The sequence below is a fragment of the Porites lutea genome, chromosome 2 (genome assembly GCF_958299795.1).
Source record: "Porites lutea chromosome 2, jaPorLute2.1, whole genome shotgun sequence".
Classification (NCBI taxonomy): Eukaryota; Metazoa; Cnidaria; class Anthozoa; order Scleractinia; family Poritidae; genus Porites; species Porites lutea.
The window spans coordinates 871,862-892,464 of NC_133202.1; the positions used below are offsets into that span (position 1 = coordinate 871,862).

General features: G+C 39.4%; 2 protein-coding genes across 2 annotated transcripts; one reads left to right on the forward strand and one right to left on the reverse strand.

Annotated features, from left to right (window-relative positions):
* Positions 1-32: 32 nt before the first annotated feature.
* On the reverse strand, positions 33-18,933 carry LOC140927326 (centrosomal protein of 72 kDa-like). Its single transcript, XM_073376954.1, has 16 exons — positions 18,802-18,933; positions 16,574-16,701; positions 15,049-15,086; positions 14,699-14,762; positions 14,452-14,542; positions 14,136-14,197; positions 13,686-13,738; positions 13,119-13,171; positions 11,842-11,967; positions 10,873-11,390; positions 10,252-10,325; positions 9,640-9,686; positions 9,279-9,511; positions 8,527-8,641; positions 1,701-1,827; positions 33-1,430 (listed from the first exon to the last, which is right to left on the reverse strand). The coding sequence occupies exons 1-16, from the start codon at positions 18,863-18,865 to the stop codon at positions 1,289-1,291; spliced, it is 1,935 nt and encodes a 644-aa protein (XP_073233055.1). The 5' UTR covers positions 18,866-18,933; the 3' UTR covers positions 33-1,288.
* LOC140927263 (uncharacterized) lies at positions 3,451-6,785 on the forward strand. The gene has a single exon (XM_073376893.1). It carries the CDS (start codon positions 3,555-3,557, stop codon positions 6,783-6,785), a length of 3,231 nt encoding a protein of 1,076 aa, XP_073232994.1. The 5' UTR covers positions 3,451-3,554.
* Positions 18,934-20,603: the final 1,670 nt, after the last annotated feature.

Consider the following 20,603-nt stretch of genomic DNA (forward strand, 5'->3'; position numbering starts at 1 on the left):
TTTTTGTGCAGTTTTTATCAGTTCTCTTTGGCGGGATAGCGACCACAAAATGGCTCAACAACAATGTAGCTTCAAAAGGTGTTTTGCAGTAAAATTTCCAGGAGTGAATGGGTTTATGGTGTAACTTATTTGTACAAAAAACTGTTTCCTAGTTCATAGCGTAGTTGGTGGGGCACCTGGCTATATGAGTGGGAGACTTAATATTATTAGTGTTATTAACAACCTGAGTTTTTAAAACAACTAGTTAAATCACTTAAAGGAACTGATAAAAACACATTATACCAGTAAATATAACCATCCAGTGTACGAAAGTGTTTACAAAATGTAACATCCTCACTTTGTTGACAGCTCCAGTAAATAGACACCCATCATTGTCCTTTAACTTATATATTGGGAATTAAATTCTGGAGTCCCATAAATGATATAATTTACTGAATACATACATGAGAATAAGGATACAAAATATAAAGCTTTAAAAAAGACAACTCTTGCAACAACAACAGAAACCACCTCAGGGGGGATTTGAAAGTTGACTCTTAATTAAAAGAAAATTCTGCATACTTGAGATTTTTCTCATTATTTGTCGTAAGAGGTCACACCTCAAATGAGAAGTCCCTACTGTTCCTCCATCCTTTTACACTGTATGTTTAACTTTTTATAACACTATAGTGTAAAAGTGCCAGTCCCAATGGTATCCACGTTAAGTTAGAGAGAGATATCAGACTTAAAATATCTGTAAAATAATACATTTTATGTAACAGAATATGATGCAATTTGTCATACACTGCTAATAAAACTAGGAATTCAGGATTTAGGAAAAAAAATCAATCATTTATTTTGCTACAATTTTGACTTTTACTTGAATACTCTACCTTTTTTTTTAAAGGATTTTGTTAATTGTTTGTCTCGTGATTGTCCCTTAGATAGTGATTATGATGTTTTGACTACGTACTGAAGGTCTTGACTGCATACTGAATTCGCGACGGTCTTCATTAGGCGATAGAATCGCAATTGATTCTAAGTGACATCCTGAGACAAATGATAAACAATAAACAAAACCCTTTATACACATCAACCACAATGCACAATATCTTTCATGACATATTACCTTTGTTGTCTTGCTGTCAGCTTTACGTTAAATAGTGGGTTTGAATCACACCTTCTATTTTCCTGTTTATATTGAATAGTTTAAGACTTTCTTGAATAGTTTTTTGTACATATTTTACTACTGGACATAACTGCACACAAGTGATATTTTACTCTGTAAATCTCTAATGCCTTTTACTAGCTACTTTGTATTATTTGGAATCCAGTCTATAGTCTTTTTTAGATTGTCATAACTCCAGTGCATTTGATGGACCTCATGTTGATGACGTTGGCGCACTTCATCCAGTTCCCGAAGTAGATGGTCATTTGTGGAAACCAGTGATCTGGATTGTACATGTATTAAGAAAGAAGGAGTGTGAATGTATCAGTATTAACACGGCTGCAGTGTAAAGCTGAAGGTCCATCAATATCGTAGGTGAATAAACTAGATCACTGTGTGTATGTCATTAGTCTTAATCTAAAATTTATAATTAATCATCATAGATCATGATGAAATTCTATAACCCATCTTGAACATTTTATTTTCAAAAAAATAAAGTTCAATTTATTATAAGCCAAAAATCAATATATATGTATAATTATGTACATCTCACCTGTGGCTTTCTTGTAACATATTTGTTAGCTCTTGTAATTGTTGCAAGTTGATATTTTGTTGCTGTACTTGTTGGTTAAGGTTTTTGACTTGTTCTTGAAGTGAGAGATTTCTTTGCTGAAGTTCTCCTATAATGAAAGAAGACAATTGTCACGTTATCCGCGAGAGATGACATTTTAATTAGTTACATTCAAGGACTGTTTTTTCTTTCGTGATTGTAACATTGATTATTTTATTGCATGATCATCGTATATCCGTTTTTTGGCTAGGCGTACAAAGCTTTATTCAGTTTATTTCCTTTACGTCAGAAGGCATGCGTTAGATTATTCTTTTCCTAAGCACGTTTATTCAGTTGTAAGAAGTCCATCACAGTGTAAGGAGCTTTTGGAGAACTTTCGGAGTTATTACAACTGTAGGAGATTTGGAGTTCTTTTAACCCCTGGAGTCAAGATCAGACGTAAGTCACGCTTGTAATTCAGTAGTTTGTTTTTCTTTCTTTTTTCGTGCACGGAGCATTATCTTAGTTTTCTTTTCTTCTGACGTAAAAATCGCACGTTTCTTTCTAGTTTTCACCGCAAGTGCTGTAAGTAGTCGGACTAGCCTGATTTTAATAAACGTCATTGAATCTTGCTGACCGCCTAGTGCTTCACTGTGGTTGACCTGGCGAACTCCAGTGCCTAACGCCACGCGTCTACGACACTGGGAACGCGACAGTGAAAAGTCTGTGGCTGCAAAAACATTAGAGGAGAAGACTGAATGGATCCTTCAGGCTGGACTTTGCTATCGCTGTCTGTCCGAAGGCCACAGAGCAAAGGATTGCAGACAAACGATCAAATGCAGTATATGCAAGGACAAACGTCACAACGCACTCCTCCACAAAGAGAAGCTGAAGAAACCCGAAGGTGGAGAGTCGGTCGACACGAAATGCACGTCCCTGTGTGGAGCTAGCGAGGGCGGCGTCTCATGCAGTAAACTAGTACTGGTTGATGTCGTCAGCAAAGAGAGACCGAAAAGTATTTGTAGAGTCTATGCGATTATTGACGATCAAAGCAACTCGTCCTTAATCACCAGCGAACTTGCCGATGAATTAGGAGCAACCGGCCCAGAAGAAAAATATTACCTAACTACATGCAGCGGCGAGAAAGAGGCAAAGTATGGACGACGCGTGACAGGTGTAGTCCTTAAATCCTTAAAGGGAACGGAGTCAGAACTGCCCACCCTCATCGAATGCAATAACATCCCTCGCGATAAACAAGAGATTCCAACACCGGAGATGGCGAGGAGATTCCCACACCTCAGCGATATCGCGAACGAAATCCCGCAGCTCGATGAAAATGCCGAAATTCACCTGCTTATCAGACGAGATGCCCCAGAGTTGCTTAAAGTGAGGGAGTTCAGAAACGGGCCGAAAGGAGCCCCGTGGGCTCAAAAGACATCTTTAGGCTGGACGATAATCGGACAGATGTGCCTAGACCTTGTCGGGGGACCCGTGCACGTGCGTGCCTGCCGCACCAGTCTCCTCGCGGCCGATTCGAGGGAGAAGTCGATGGAGACAAACAATTACGAATTCCTGCCATGCCCTAACCAGTTTAAAGTAAAAGAGAGCTTTCTCGATCAAAAGAGAGACCTAGCGGACAACGTGTTCTTTACGAGTCGGGAGGATAACGATGTTAGCTTATCCTGCGAAGATCGCAAATTCTTAGATATCATGGAGACTGGCGTACATAAAAACGAACAAGGGAACTGGGAAATGCCCCTACCCTTCCGCCGTAAAGATCTTCATTTGCCAAACAATCGGAGTCAAGCAGTCAACCGCTTAAATAGCCTCATCCGCACCTTAAAAAGAAAGCCTCAGATGGCAAAGGACTACGTGGAGTTCATGGGGAAGATCATCGAAAAAGGCCACGCCTCCCCGGTACCAATAGAAGAAGTTAGTAAGCCCCAGTCCGGTCGGGTGTGGTACCTTCCGCACTTTGGAGTTTACCACCCGAAGAAACCAACTCAAATCAGAGTGGTCTTTGACTCTTCAGCCGAATACGAAGGTGTGTCGCTGAACGGAGAGCTGTTATCGGGTCCAGATCTCATGAACAGCCTGTTAGGAGTTCTATTTCGCTTTCGGAGGGAGACAACAGCTGTCATGTGTGACATAGAGCAGATGTTCCATTCCTTTCACGTTGATCCAGAGCACAGAGACTTTCTTCGTTTTCTCTGGTACGAAGACAATACACCCGGCAAACAGATAATGGAGTACCGAATGAATGTTCACCTCTTTGGAAATGGACCAAGCCCAGCAGTTGCTATGTTTGGTTTAAGAAAGACCGCAGCTGACGGCGAGGAGGAGTTTGGAGAAAATGCAACCGAATTTGTGCATCGTAACTTCTACGTTGACGACGGCTTGGCATCACGGCCCACTACCAAAGAAGCAATCGATCTTGTCACCGCGACTCAAGAAATGTTAGCCACCGCTAACCTAAAGCTTCATAAGGTCGTATCCAACTCAGTTGAAGTCATGGAGGCGTTCCCAGCCGAAGACAGAGGAAAGGGAGTACGAGATCTAGATCTTCGGCACGATAGCCTTCCCGCACAACGCTCTCTAGGAGTCTACTGGAACCTTGAGGAAGACACCTTCACGTTCAAGGTCTGCCTTCCCGAAAAGCCATTCACGCGAAGAGGAGTACTATCGGTCGTGAATTCAATTTATGATCCACTAGGCCTCGCAGTGCCAGTCCTACTTGAAGGGAAGTTATTGCTTCAGCAGCTAGTACTCTTGGGGAAGAAAAACAATAAGGAAAAAGCATTAGGATGGGACGACCCTCTACCAGACACGCTATTGTCGCAGTGGCAACGTTGGAGAAATTCGCTTCCTCATTTGGAGAACGTTTCAGTACCCCGCTGCTACCACCCACCTGGTTTCGGGACAATCGTAAGAAGAGAAATTCACGCCTTTTCGGACGCCAGCAAGGACGCGATTGGAGCTTCAATTTACCTAAGACTCTTTAACGATAGAGGAGAAATCTGCACGGCCTTGCTCTTCGGTCAATCAAAGGTAGCACCTGCTCAGACCACAAGCATCCCCCGCCTAGAGTTGTGTGCCGCTGTCCTTGCCTCGCAAGCAGTAAACAAGATCGTAAAGGAGATAGACATGGAGATTAACCAGATCACCTTTTACACGGACTCAAAGGTCGTCCTCGGTTACATCCAAAACGAGAGCCGGAGGTTCTATGTTTACGTCGTTAACCGTGTACAAACAATCCGGAAGATTTCCAGCCCCAAGCAGTGGAAGTATATCGATACGAGCGAGAACCCTGCAGACCTGAGTACACGTTGCCTGAATGCGCAAAGTCTCACAGGATCGGATTGGCTAACCGGACCAAGCTTCTTAACAGACCCAAACAGAACAGCAGCAGAAGATGAAGAGGACGAGATTCCACTAAATGAGAACGATCCGGAAGTACGAAAGAACACCGTGAGCCTGAAAACGCAAACCAGCAAACACCATGGTCTTGGAGCAGACAGGTTCTCACGATTTTCGAGCCTTCGTTCCTTGCAATGTGCAATCGCAAATTTGATAGTAGTTATCAAGGAGTTCAAACGGAGAAAGAACAAGAGTCGGGAAGAGATTGAGTCGAAAACATCAAGCAGCAAGAACACAAAACTGATGCGGCAGCCAACAGCAAAGGAACTTCAGGAGGCCATGACAGTAATAATTCGCGCCGTACAAAGTGAAAGCCTTTCAGAAGAATTGAAGTCAGACCGAAGGATTGCAGAGAGCAACGAACCGGAGACTGTTCCAAAGAGTTCGAAGCTGTACCGTTTAGACCCCTTTGTGGATAATAATGGTGTTCTACGAGTCGGCGGCCATCTTCGACGCGCTACTTTAGAGTTTGGAGAAAAGCACCCCGTTCTGATACCGAAGAAAAACCACGTTGCTGATCTGATAACACGTCACTACCACAGACAAGTCCACCACCAAGGTCGTCAGATTACGCACGGTGCCATCCGCCAAGCTGGGTACTGGTTGATTGGAGGCCACAATACTGTAGCACGGGAGTTAAACAAGTGTGTTACATGCAAGAAATTGAGAGGACCAGTGATACAACAGCGTATGGCCGACCTACCAGCAGACAGAAAAGAAGTAGCCCCTCCCTTCACAAACGTTGGGTTCGACGTTTTCGGCCCCTGGATGATACGTTCTAGGAAGACACGCGGAGGCGCAGCCAACTCCAAACGCTGGGGACTAGTGTTCACTTGTCTAAGTAGCAGAGCGATCCACATCGAACTACTGGAGTCCATGGATGCTAGTTCCTTCATCTGCACTCTGAGAAGATTCTTTGCACTTCGCGGTCCTGTTTCCATTCTCAGGTGCGATCGGGGTACCAATTTCATTGGTGGAAAGTCGGAGCTGGGAGACGCCCTGAGAGAGATGGACCAACGTCAAGTGAAAGGCTACGTAAACAACCATGGGTGCGAGTGGATCTTCAACCCACCACATGCCTCACATTTTGGTGGCGCTTGGGAGCGCCAGATAGGCACCATTCGCCGTGTATTAGAAGCGATGTTTGCGGAGCTTGGCAGTCATCAACTTACACACGAACTACTCGTAACGCTTATGGCGGAGGTGACCGCGATAGTCAACGCCCGCCCTATATCTGCTATCCCAACAGATGCAGATGAACCTCAACCGCTGTCACCCTCTATGCTTTTGACTATGAAGACACGCCCACTTGGCCCGCCACCTGGCAACTTTATTCCACCTGACGTCTACGCACGACGCCGTTGGAGACGTGTCCAGTACCTCGCGGACCAATTCTGGATACGATGGAGGCGCGAGTACCTTCAAAGCATGCAGACCAGGACCAAGTGGGAGGAGCCGAAGAGAAATCTACGCATAGGGGACATAGTACTTGTAAAAGAGGAGGGAGCTTACAGAAATGACTGGCCCATCGGAAGAATTTCAGAAGCCATTGAGAGTGATGACGGACGAGTAAGAAAGGCCCAAGTTGAGATAGTGAGGGGCGCTGCAAAGAAGACGTTTCTGCGACCAATTAAGGAGCTTGTCCTTCTGGTACCCGCACCAGCGGAGTAGTTTCCCTAAACACAGAAGATAATTAAACAGGAGCAAGGATCAGAGATCCTTGGGCGAGGAGTGTCACGTTATCCGCGAGAGATGACATTTTAATTAGTTACATTCAAGGACTGTTTTTTCTTTCGTGATTGTAACATTGATTATTTTATTGCATGATCATCGTATATCCGTTTTTTGGCTAGGCGTACAAAGCTTTATTCAGTTTATTTCCTTTACGTCAGAAGGCATGCGTTAGATTATTCTTTTCCTAAGCACGTTTATTCAGTTGTAAGAAGTCCATCACAGTGTAAGGAGCTTTTGGAGAACTTTCGGAGTTATTACAACTGTAGGAGATTTGGAGTTCTTTTAACCCCTGGAGTCAAGATCAGACGTAAGTCACGCTTGTAATTCAGTAGTTTGTTTTTCTTTCTTTTTTCGTGCACGGAGCATTATCTTAGTTTTCTTTTCTTCTGACGTAAAAATCGCACGTTTCTTTCTAGTTTTCACCGCAAGTGCTGTAAATAGTCGGACTAGCCTGATTTTAATAAACGTCATTGAATCTTGCTGACTGCCTAGTGCTTCACTGTGGTTGACCTGGCGAACTCCAGTGCCTAACGCCACGCGTCTACGACACTGGGAACGCGACAACAATACAAGCACAATTTGCCTTCTCCCATCTACCACACCACACCACCTCAGAAGACTGCACCACACTGGGAGGCTGGTATAATTTGCAGGCTTCAGTTGTTCACAAGCTGGACAATGCTATCCACTGGGTAAAACTCTATCTTGACCAGTGGATATTACCAGAAACTCATAACCCATTATGAGTTTCCGATATTATGCAACTGATTCTAATACTTAACCACTTGACAGTGATTTATCTGGTGGATAGCATCATCTAATGTTTGAACAACTGCCCAGTGCCAGATGTGCCAGTTAGTGCAGAAGGTTCTGTCAGTGACAAGACCCCATTAAAGACACACCTTCTAGTGCTCCAGACCTGCTCCTGCAACTAAAGCCAGTGTACAGGGCAGTCGCTAAGACTTCAAGTAGCTGTGTAATATATGAAATTAGTAGGCGGGGAATTGAATCTAGGAATTTCTTTTGGTTTTACTATACTTTAGTTTCCTATGAAAATAGCCGGGGGCTATGCTCACTGAAGCCTGCGTTTAATACAGACGACACATAATTTAACTTGATATGCTTTTTCTGGGCCCCCAATAATGGACTCGACAAATTACCAGAAATATGTTTCATATTTTCTTTCAACCTGACTAGCAAATTGACAATGGCATTTTTAACAGACCCAATCAAGGCGTGTACTACTCTGTATACTCAAGTCCAGCTGGTGGCCTAGAACAAGGATTTTGGTGCTAGCTTTCACAGATGGACTTAACCAGAAGTTTAGTTCCATCTGTAGCACAGGCTATGCTCATAGTAGTCTCCCTCGCAGCCGTTTTTTGGATGTCATGCAACGCTCCCCCGTGACATCCAAAAAACGGCTGCGAGGGAGACTATGCTCATAGTAGATGGGGGAATTCTCCACCCCTTAGCTCTTAGAGACAACCTTGAGTGCAAATCCCATGGCACTCCTTGATACCCAAGCACAGTTATCACACCACCAACAACACAATCAGCAGATAATCAAATTCCCTTGTGGTGATCCACTAGCAACAGGCCAAAAAATGTTTTCACTTAAAATCCAGTATTACAATAAATTATTTAGAGAGTTAATGTGCCAGCTGGAAAAGTGCTTTACCTATTACTTTCTCTTGTTCTGTTGCCCCATGTGAAACAACTTCTAATGCAGTAATTTTTGAGCGCAAAGAGTTATTTTCTTCCTGCAACTCCATCCGTCGTGATCGCTCAGTTGCCTGAATAGTATGTTTAGAAAAGGCATGCAATCATTCAAGACCTACAGACTACACATGTATTATTTGTATTTTTTTTTACATTTTCTTGTGAAGGAAAAGAGCATTAACAGAGTATGAAACATTCAGAGCTTATTCCGTGTACCCCTTCCCCCTTCAGGTAGCCTTTTATTTCTATTAAAAGAGTTGTTAAAAGTTGGTGTCGAAACATCAAATTAAAAACTGTCAACGAAACCTAAGATGCTTTACACCACCTGTATTCTTTTTTTTGTTTTGATTGTTTTATGAAATAATTTCTATGTTTACATACAAAATAGAGATTAAGAGAGAAAAAAAGGAAAAAGACAAAAAAGACACACACACACAAAGTCATGCTTACATAGTACAAATAGATAAACACATAACTAAACACACAAAAAAGCTATTACAGCAATACAGTTACCTTTATGACTTCACTTTAATAGTGTTCTTGCTTTTTTTCAAAACAGTAATTTACTGAACAAAGCCAATCTACAGTGTATGAGTTAGGTTACACTGAAACAATACTGGGGTCTGTATTAGCGCATTTGCTGTTACACACTGGTGCTCTTGACTAATGGTGGCATGTATAAAAGATAACCACAAAGACTCATTTACGCACCAAGTTGTGTGCCGTGGCATCAAGTGACTCCTTTATACCATCTTGACTTTCGAAGTTGCTTCGCACTTGTTCTAGTTCCCGTTGTTGTTGTGACATTTGGTCACGCATTCTTGATATTTCAGCTGTTCTCTCATTCAGTTGTCTTTGTAGCTTGTCAATGCTATGTGATGCTGTGTGATCTTGGCTGCCCATTGTAGCAGGTAGGTGAGAGGAAACAAGCCTCTGTGCAAGACCTGCCAACACCAAATGAATTCACTTTTTAAACAATAATTATTGAATTTTTTATCCAGCAAAAAATAGAGCATTCTTGTAACCTATGCACAGACAAAAAAAATATTCTCAAAAATTTCATTAAACTTACTTTGAAATTTGGAATGCCGATGGAGTGATTTTGATCCATTCCAGTACCTAGGTAGACAACAAAAAAAAATTAATGTACATGTACCAGTAACAATTAGCAGACAAAATCAGAATTGTGTTTGAAACATCAAACCAAATTTGTATGGTGACAATATTTTGTTTTGAAAAAATTTATCACACTGGAAACTATTTTACTCTTATCAGGCAGTTACATCTGACAACACTTGCATTATTAAAGGAAAGAATAATGGCTTTACAACAAAATGATTGACAAGAAAAACACATTTTTGTTTACTTTGTCGATTTTGTCCAGTTTTTTACCTGGGGCAAATTTTGTCTGTGGCACCTTTGAAGATTTTCCTCTCTGGGACAAAATTTGTACAATTATGACAAACCATCGGCATTTGTTTTAAAAGCGTTGGTGATAACAGAAAATTTGTCTTTAAGAACAGCTATTTTGCTAGAGCGGATAGGTCCTTAGTCAAAATCTTGAGTTAAAATCAGTCATTTTTTGTTCTATTAACTAAAGTTAGTTTCAGTTCCAAATGCTGATGTCCTTATATATATAACTTATTTTTTGAAAAATATTGCAAATGATACCAGATAACCTTACTTGTCTACCAAGTCCAGAAGTTTGTTTAAAAACATCCCTTGATCTTCAACTTGTCCTGATTGCTTAGTAGTCACCTGTTCACAGCATCAAACAGTAATTGGATAAATAATATATAATATAAAATTCATTGAGTATCACATGTGAACAGTGGAAAGATAGAGAAAATGATCTTTTCCCCCTGCTAAAACTCATTTTGCAAGGGGTTGATTTAGGGTTTGGGTTTTTTTACATTTAAGATATAAAAATGATCAGTGTACACGACAGACATTAGATAGCACATAAAATGCATTTTTGCCTAATGTACAGGGAAAACCAAGCTGGGATTTGCTTGTTTCATTGCCCAGTTGTTTTCTTTGTTGAAGTTGGTCTACACTGCAGCAGTTAAACTTAACTTGTCAATGAGAAATGCAGGGTTGTCACTAAGATTTCAAGTTGCTGGGAAAATACAACAGTCAAGTAGGTGAGGAATCAAACAGCTAGGGGTTTCCTTTGGTTCTATAATTATTTCTTCTTTTTTCCTTTGAAAGTAGCTTGGGGCCATGTTCATAGTAGCTGGGCGAAATCCCCAGCCCCCGCCTCTTAATGACAGCTCTGAAAATGATCGCCATGCCAATAACATACCAGTTTCGTGTGTAGGCCTCGTGTTGGTGTTTCCTTGACAACGTTCTCCGCTTCTTTACCTATCTTGTCAGCAAGGGGTCCTTGTGATTGTCTGGGAGAAGACGACTGTCTTTTTCTAGACGGTGAAAGTTCATATGACCTTGCAGACAAAGGAACACTTTTATCCTCTACTCTTTCTTGCAAGCCAGTCACATCACCTCTTGATTTGTCAGAGCTTAAATCGTCTGGTCTAACATGTTCTGTACTACTGAGTGTCGGTGGGTTGTATGGTTGTCTTGGTGATGGGTTATAACTAGTCATCTTTGGATTGGGCGTGAAATGTCCTCTGGTGGAGATGGTTGTATATGCATCTGTTTCGTCTCTATATTTTAGATTGGGATCGTCTGATAACCTGACATCATTATCGGCAAAGTGCACATAAGCTCTGTCTTTTTGTGGTCTTACATCTGAAGTTCCCTGTGATGATGGATTCCTTGAATCTGTTTTGTGTTTAACTGGTGGAAATATTTTGTGAAGCTCTAAAAGAAATAGAATTTGAACTTGAATTAATGAGACAAATTATCAAAGACCTGCAACCACATTGCTTAGTTCACCAGAATACCTGTCAATCTGATTCTAGACTACCTGCTGTCTGGCATCACCTGAGTTCTCCCAACAGAAGGTGAACCTATGTATTGTCACTTTAACCTAGTGTAATGACCTTACTGTAGGTTCCATAAGTTAAACTCCTGATTGAGACATCAGATTCACTTATTCTGAGTCCCTTATGAGTCACTGACTTCATCCACAGATGTCGACTTGTTGCTGTTTTGATTAGCAAGCCTACTGTCAACATTTAAACAACACTGCAGTTATTATAGGTAAGGTCAGTAGGACACTGTCTACAGTTGCCTTGGTTTAGCCTTCACCTTTGGATCACATCATCACAAATATAAATTAATGTTGTTGGTTATTGTAAATAATAAATACCATCTCTAGTGTAGCTTCCAACATCAGGTACTTGGGCTGATGAACCAGACATTCCTCTTGGTTGTGACAAATCTCCACCAGTACGTGAAATTAGATCAAGCACTGCTACGTCATCATCTTCTAGAACTGGATATTATTTTATCAAAGTAAGAGAAAAGTTGAAACAACATAATAATAATACAATTTATTATAATTTGATGTGCCACAGGCTTTTATAGTTTTCTTAACAAAGGATATGGATGAGCACCATGGAACACAACAAGAAAGGGTTAATGATGACTGTTCAATACTCCTGATGCAATCTGGTGTTCATCTTATAACATTTTATTTTTATCTTTTCAAAGAATGATAAATCTATGGGACAGTTAATGTAAAAATAATATTATTATATGAATGCATAGCTACTAAAAAGGAATGGTTATGAAACCCATTAGATGCCTTTGTTATATGTTTTTGTTAGCTTTTTTGTTCCTGCTGTGTGCAACTTTCAATAGCATTCATGAATATCATGACCAATAGTAATGTATCACATTAATAAGACACATTAATGCGATACGTTACCATTGGTCAGAAAGTTCAGTCACGATTTGTAAACAAAAAACAAAGAGTTGTGCAATGTCAGGGAGCTTCCAACATTGTAGTACTGTTGTTTCCAACTTTGATGTTTGCCAGCTTCCATAACCATGCTGTTACGGCTGCATTCCTCGTCAAATATGTTTAGTGTTTAGTTCATCGTTTAGTTTTGCACATTCTTTTCAGTTATCGCTATTAAGATTCTGTTAGATTTCTCTTCATAATTTCCTAAAAATGTTTTTACATCATTTTACATGTTTCATCGCTTATTCTAGATGCATTTCGCTTTAGCATTCACGGCAACATCATCACTGTTTTCATTCAGTTTTGTTAGCCATCGTAACTTTTTTCTGTTCAACTTTCCATTCAAGTATTTTCACTTAGTTTGCTTCCTTTTCCTGTATCTTCGTTGTTTCATAGCTGTCATTTGTATTCATTAGTAATTAGTAATTTTGTTTTACTTTTAGCAACCATGATTGTAATTTGATGTAACTTAGTACAAGACAAGCTGGAACCGTGGGACTATTCGTGAACCATAACACAGGCAGTCTCCTCCACTAACTTTGATGAATGCTTATGATCTGCCAATATATTCTCTTGCCATTGCTTTCATGATTTCTTCAAGTGACCACAGGGGTTTAAACTACTACTAGAAAATAATAATAATATCATTATTATAAATAAAACTAATTAATAATGAATACCTGTTGGTTGAGAAGCAAGCTTACGTATCATTTCAGACCTGGGCAAAGGAACCCTGCAGAAAAGCAGAAAGCATTGTAACGACAAAGTCCCTGGAACAGCAGCTACAATTTACAGTCACACTGTTACTGTAGCTGTTATCTGCTCTCCTATGACTGTCTGAGGAGTACTGTACATCCCCAATGGTTATTCTTGACCAGCGTGCAAAGAAAGTAGTGGCCGATAGCCCAGGGCTAGTTGATTTTTCCATCGGGCTAGTGAATTCTGATTTTAACTTGCCTGACAGGCAAGTGATGTTTTTTGAGGATTTTGAATAACAGAAGAACTGTGAAATCAATTCTGCTAGTCAAAAAGCTTTTGGGGCTAGTTGAAATGACGTCTGGGCTAGTAAATGCTAGCTTCAGCTTAGCCGAATGGCAAGCTGTAAAAATGATTTTCTTTGCACCCTGTTCTTGACCATCTCATAGTAGCACCCAGGGGAAATCTCTAGCCCCCAGCCCTCACCGACTGCCCTGCTGCCAGAAGTTATTAGTTATGATCATCCCAGAAACAGATTTTGCTGTACTTACCTCTCTGATTCCATTTTAGAGTTTGATGAGTAATGATGATCAAAATCTGATGCCTACAAAAAATAATTGAAAGAAAAAAATGGTTTGAAAATTAAAATGAAGGGACATGCATGGAAAAAAGGTATCCTAACGTTTCAAAAGTTGGATGGTGTCATCCACTGGATAAATTAGTATTCAGTGGATAAGTATTTAGGACATTCAAATAATTGCGTGATCCAATTGACAGTGATTTATCTAGTGGATAATGTTATCCCCCTTTTAAACAAATTGGGCCATAGGTATCTCATAAATTCTCCCTTTGATTTACTGTACAACAACTTTCCCCTAATCTTGGCTTTTTTTCAGGGCCAGGCTTTTAATCCAATGAACTGATTATGTTAACCAATATAATAGTTATGGGTAAGTTAAATCACAGGTCATGTTTATTGTAGTTATTACAAATACATGTACCTGATCAGAAGTAAAGTGCATTATAGCTGCTCTCCTTTCACTGTCACGTACAGACCTATCATCTGCAAGTAAAAACTGGGTTACACATGGAAACAACTTGAAGAACAACACAGCTGAACCTGACCATGGGTGACCACAGAACACATTGTATAGTCAGACTCCATTTTTGCGCATTTAAACAGAATTAACAACATACTTTTTTGTACAAAATCAAGAAGGAACAGGGGGTTTATGAAATTAAAATGAACAGGCCAAGTTTTAGTGAACCACACTCATGAAGTGTACAGTCAAAAAAGTACTACAATTTAAAACATACCAAGCTGCCGTAAATTAGGAAGCATGTGAACAATGAAGAGACGGTAATCTGGTTCGTTCTTTGTAACTGGATTTAACCTAAGATCCAAGTCCTGCAGAAAAGATGTCAGACCACCAATAATTAGTATCCAGGCAAAGCAAAATTAATATTACCCCACATTTCAGTTGAATTCCACTGTACTGCTTTTTTTTAGCAATAACTGACTAAATAAATTTGTTATTATAAAATTAAACAACCATCTACAAACCTTCAGATTAGTCAAATTTCGTAGTCCATACAAATCTTTTAATGAGCAAATATTATTGTAATATCTATTTAGATTGCTTTAAGGAAAACTGAGAAAATAAACCTAACACAAAAAACAAAGCAGAACAATATCAACAGCAGCAACAACAACAACAACAACAAACAGACCTACATTATTGTAATAAATTAACAGCAATATCCACATGACAAATTAAAAGCCCCTTTAAACTAAGGGACTGCTGGTACTTCTACCTTCTGAAACAACTGTAATTTAATAATTTATAAACAAAATTAATTGCCTGCTATAATATGTAAGTATAATTGTAGTTCAAACAAGAAAATTGAGGATACAGATTAAGTGATTCCAAGGTGTGCTGTTCTTGCAGACCCTAGAAGTGAAATAAAAAAAAATGAATCCATTGAAATAAATTAAAATAGGATTACTCCCAGTTACATGGCCCGGTAAGTTTACAGATTTTTAAAGGGGGGGGGGGGAGGGAAATGTGTGTCACAAAGAGATCTAAAAATATGCAGTCAGCACTCTCAAAATGGACACTCTGTTTGGTGAATACAGTGAAACCTCTATTAAACTCATCGCTAATGAGAGGGAGCAAGAATCCGCAATGATTCGCAAGAAGGCAAACATTGATCCGCTACGATCAGCAAGAATCCGCAATGATACGCAAGAAGGCTAAAAATGATCCGCTACGATCAGCAAGCAAAGCTACAATGCAAAGCAACACTAGCAAAAGGGCACACAAGGAGCCCTGCAGTTCCCCGCGGGCCGCCCCGTAGGTCACATACTGAAGTGGGAGAAGACTGCTGGCCAACTCGTTCGAGTTTAACTTTGCCTAAATGATATTTAGCCACATTTAAGCAGACACCTTTGGCACCTTCCCAAGTGTCCGCTTAATAGAGGGTGTCTGCTTAATAGAGGTTTGTAAAAATTATGCAATGTTTGTTAATGATTAACATTCAACGGTTACAAGACTCTTAGGTGAACTTTCATTGCGGATGACAATCATACAGCTGGATATCGGTCTAATCTAAAGTTTATTGACAGCTAAATGTATTGATTTATCTGTACTATTAAATTGACTACAGTATGTATTTCTAGGATGTAATCAAATACTATTCAATTCAATTCGGTATCCGCTTATATTAATAGAGGGTTTTAACAATAGAAATTTATAGACAAATACAATTTATTTAAGTGTCCACGTCCACCTAATAGAGGTGTCCGTTATAAAGGGACATATAAGACATTAATTTCGGGACCCGCCTTAGTGTCCTCTTGATAGAGGTTTCATTGTATTTCCATCTATGGCCACCTTGACATATATAAGTATACAATTCATATGTAATTATTCTGAGCTCCAACAACAACTTTCCATTTAAAGTTCACCCTAAGCACCCAGGACTCCTGTAAGTCTGCAGACTTTCTTCAAGAGTCATGCGATCTAGTCCTTTTCTGTGGCTGCAGTGTTCTAAGATTATAGACAAAATTGAAGAGACTGGTACTCTATGCTTGTGAAATCCAAGGTGCCAAGCATATGATTTCCATTGAAAAACTTAGATTTTACAGTTACCCAGACGTAAAATGTAGGCCTCAAGGGGCAACAGGCGATGCTAGAGCATAGCCTTGTCATGACGACAAAGGAAAATCACAAGAATCTTATTTAGCACCAGTGACAAAACATGGATAGGACTGGAGTTAGATCAACTCTTAAACCTTATCTTTAACATTTTGTCATTAAAGTGAGTTACAGGTGTTGATTTGATCTGGTAGCATTCAGATTCTTTGCTGATGCCTTTAAATTATCTTGTGCAAAATTAAAGAGGAAGACTTAGTGATGGGAAGAAGGAAAATATTTACCTCTGTGGATATTAAGGCATTACGAGACAAATCCAAGGACTTGAGTCGAGTAAATCCAGAGAGCGAAGTCCCCAGTGAAGATATCTTTTCATGATATGTACCAGGCAAAGAGAGAGATTTCACATCATCTTCATGATCACAGGCAAAAAAATAATGATGACAAACCATCATATCACCACCAATGTTTACTTATTAATGGTGATACAATAATAATAATAATAATAATAATACTTTAAAAGTAATTTGTTTATCTATGTTGTACATCTATCAATACAGTATGTGGTCCCTGGTCCGTGACTTTTCCAAACATGATGAAATATTTCATCTAGAAAAAAAGGAAAAAACTGAATGTGTTCAATGATTTATTGATTAGTCTTCTTTCATATGGCGAAGTTTTCGCTTTGCTGCTGTTTGTAAAGCTGCAAAATTCGAGTTTGTTGACCCATAGGTTAATTTGTCTTTCTTGAAGTTTGTACTTTTGGTCATGATTACGTGGCTTGTGAATAAATAACAAGCAATGGGAAGATGTGCCTTTTTGCAGGACAGGTTTTCAGATAAAACTTTTTGTGCCGTTGGAAGCAAATTTGCTGCATACTTTGAAGTTTTTGTTTTATCGACTCTTGAAAAAAGTCACCAAATTTTGCGTAGTGGTCCTTGGTCTGCGACCTATCACTTTGGCGTAATTACATTTAACAAAATAAATGAAACCCTTTGATTAAATGGAATGTGTTAAAGATATTCCTTTGTTTACAAAAATATTCCTATGTTTACAAGTTCTCTTTTCTTAATATCTCAAACACATACAGCGTTTTTCAACTGCACTGAACATATTCTCTATATTTTGATTTTTCATAGGGTGAAATGGTGCTGTATTTTTATTTTTACCTACGCTGAGTGCTGAGTATTTATTTATAGCATAATTGTATCAAGAATAAATAAAATACATGTACATGAAATATTGTGAAAATTACATTTTCGTAGGGAAACTATCCCATTCTCTCGTACCTTTTGTGCTTTTTACATGAGTCACGGACCAAGGACCATCAAGCACAGTTGCCTTTTTGAATCACAAGCAAAATACTAAAGGTAAGGTTGGAACTTATCACTTCACGATTATCAAAAGGAACATAACAATTATCTTCCGGGAGTATTTTAGTTCGTTACGTTTTGATTCAGATAAGATATTTTAACCCATTTTTTTGGAAAAGTGAAAAAAAAAATTCCAGAATCACTTGTAAAGAAGAAAGTACTTTAATTTACAAGCACACGATCTTGTCTTATTAACACCAATTGTCTTAAATTATCAATAGTATTTAGTGGCGGACCAAGGACCACATACAGTATAATTTATTTAATTTTCAATAATTTTGTGCATGCATTATTATTATTATTATTATTATTATTATTGTGCATGTATTACTAAACAGTAATAAATAGGAAGGGCTAAAAAATTGAGTGGTTTTGTATGTTATAATTATAACCAGTGTAAATTTAGTGAGAACGGCCTTGCCTCTTCAAATCTGAGTCAAGTCATATCCACATTACTCAAATGTCCAGTTCAACTTTTCAATATATTCTAAATTGCAGAATCCTGGTCAGGTCAGTTTGCAAGTGACTGAAAACATGTATCATCAAAGTGACAGGTATCATGCTGACGCACAAAGAACAATCTAACACTGAGAATAAAAGATTAGAAGGAAAGCAACAAAAGCAAAAGTTTGGCTGATTAGAAGGGAAAATTACAAGCCTCTTTAAAAGTACTTTTGGTAGTAACTAAATTTAACGCGTACGGTAACAGGTGTTTGCTAACTGTTTGGATTTTGGGAAACAAAACTGGTCTTAATAAGACGTCAGATACCAACCATCAAGCTATGGTGTCGCCAAAATTTTAAGGGAATTAATGGCGGTTTGTTTTATTGAAACTGGCGCGTAGTTTGATTAAGCGCGCATGTAATTAGTAATAACTCTGTGTCTAGAGCAACTGAAGAAGCAAGAGAGAAGCTTCATTAAGTAAAATGCCATAAAATAAAATAAAGCGTACTAGCTAAAACATCAAGTTGGACCATGCAATGCAAACAAAACCAAACTGACAAAACCAAACTTTGTTGGAATGCAGTCAAAAACGCTATAACCATTGCGCTAAAATAGAAAACAAAAGAAATCGTGGCACTAGGAGGTAAAAATGAAATCAGTTACAAAAGTTTAAGCATTTAATGAAGGAAACTCACCCAAATTATCGTGTTTCAACTTGACCCTCTCCCTGATCCACTGCTCTGTGATTCTGAGCGCCATTTTTTGAAGTAGTAGAGCCCAGACTCTAGCGCGGCGGAGTCAAAGTGCGCAGGCCTGCACAGGTAAACCAAGGTAATGACACGGCCGTCGACACGACCGCCTTCACAAAACCCCGTTTTTCTGAACTCCCATTCAAAGCAACCCGTAAGCGGCCAGTTCCAGTTACAGACACCTCTTTTGCGTCCCGAGGTTGTCGGCTCACGAAAGCTTCCGATGTACACGCGCGGCGGAAGTCCTTATCGCCTTATCATCAGTGAGTTTCTACTTCACCTGTCTTAGCCTCCCCGCAGACGTCCTTTGGGGTTTGTTCGTCACGCATTCATTTCTCCCCCGCGGACCGTGGGGGAAAAATGAATACGTGACGAACGAACCCCAAAGGACGTCTGTAGGGAGGCTACATCTGTCTTGGCTCTTGGTTGATGGGAAGACTTTCCTTGCGCCTTCTTGTCTCACGCTCGACCAAACAAAACCTATTTTTCAGGCAGAAATATTGAGGAAGAGGGCTGGAGGTGAGGTAACCTCCTCCCTGGGGGCCAGAGCTTTTCCCTTATAATATGAAATGGGAGGGGGAAGCCCTAGGACGAAGGAACAGGAATCTTATTAGCATACGCAAGTGTTTCTGGTGCCGAATGATGACTCCACTTCAAGGCTGTGTCCAGATCAGGAGATCAGGAGATTGAAGATTAATGAAGCAAGAGATCAACCTGCAGAGAATTTTAACAAGTGCGCCGAATTAGACTGGCCGTCTATTTTCGACTTGCCATAGCGTCTTTTTATTTTTTTAAAAAAAAGATTTTAAGTACGAGGTCTTTGATAAGAAACTAATCTTTAATTAGCATGCAAATAAAAGTTATTTTCGCATGAAATATTTTGCGCTTAGCCTTATTTTGAAAGCGAGGGTTTTGGAAATTCGGAAATGGTCAAGCTATAGATACCGCTTGATGTTTATTGATACAGCCATGTATAGACATCAGTATATCAGACAAAAGGGAATCTTGAACAGAATCTGACAAGGTCCTTTGTACTTGTTTTTTGTCTCTCCTGTTATGTCACTGAAAAGGTTTTTGAGTTTTAATATCATTTAAGAGTCTCCGAGACTTTCTAAGGTTTCATTACCCGGCCATTCATAACTAACACGAAAGTACAGGCGTAATGCGAAACTGTGGCATTTATACAGCTTAAACTGTTACGTTTTCTAGTAGGTTGACAAAGGTTCAGGTTGACAAAGCTCTAAAAACGACACTCAGCGTGGTTTACGTGCATGAAAGTTGTCTCGCGCATGCAGCCACTACTTTTTACCACTCGGATACCGTGCTGATTGTGGTGGTATACACGGTGCTCATGTTATAAAATAGAAATGATACTAAAATTCTCAAGGAATCGTTTATTTTGCTGATTAATGTAAATTTTAATCACGCTACTCTTGCTCTTTTTCGTTTTTTATAAATGTTATCAATAAACTATTACTAAATACCATGAATGACTCAATAAATCAAGGTTGTGCCGGTGGTGATTCTACTATAATCGTAATAACCACGAAAAATGAATGCTGTACGCTACTAGAAATATATAAACCTCTCTCTTTTATCCTATATTACTTATGCATAGCTTACACTGAAGGACAAAAACACTATAATACACGTATAAAAAATCAAGAAAAAAAGTCACGTCGGATGACAATTATGTACATTTTAAATACGTGTCATGCAAAGGTGCAAATTAACAACACTGACTATAA

Excerpts from the sequence above, each read along its gene's own strand:
- LOC140927263 (XM_073376893.1), top strand. The coding sequence starts at position 3,555 with ATGGCAAAGGACTACGTGGAGTTCATGGGGAAGATCATCGAAAAAGGC.
- LOC140927326 (XM_073376954.1), bottom strand. The coding sequence starts at position 18,865 with ATGGCGCTCAGAATCACAGAGCAGTGGATCAGGGAGAGGGTCAAGTTG. Across the intron at positions 15,087-16,573 it reads ATGCCTTAATATCCACAGAG|GGTCTGCAAGAACAGCACAC; the intron begins GTAAATATTTTC and ends TTTCACTTCTAG. Across the intron at positions 14,543-14,698 it reads GAAATTTGACTAATCTGAAG|GACTTGGATCTTAGGTTAAA; the intron begins GTTTGTAGATGG and ends TCTTTTCTGCAG.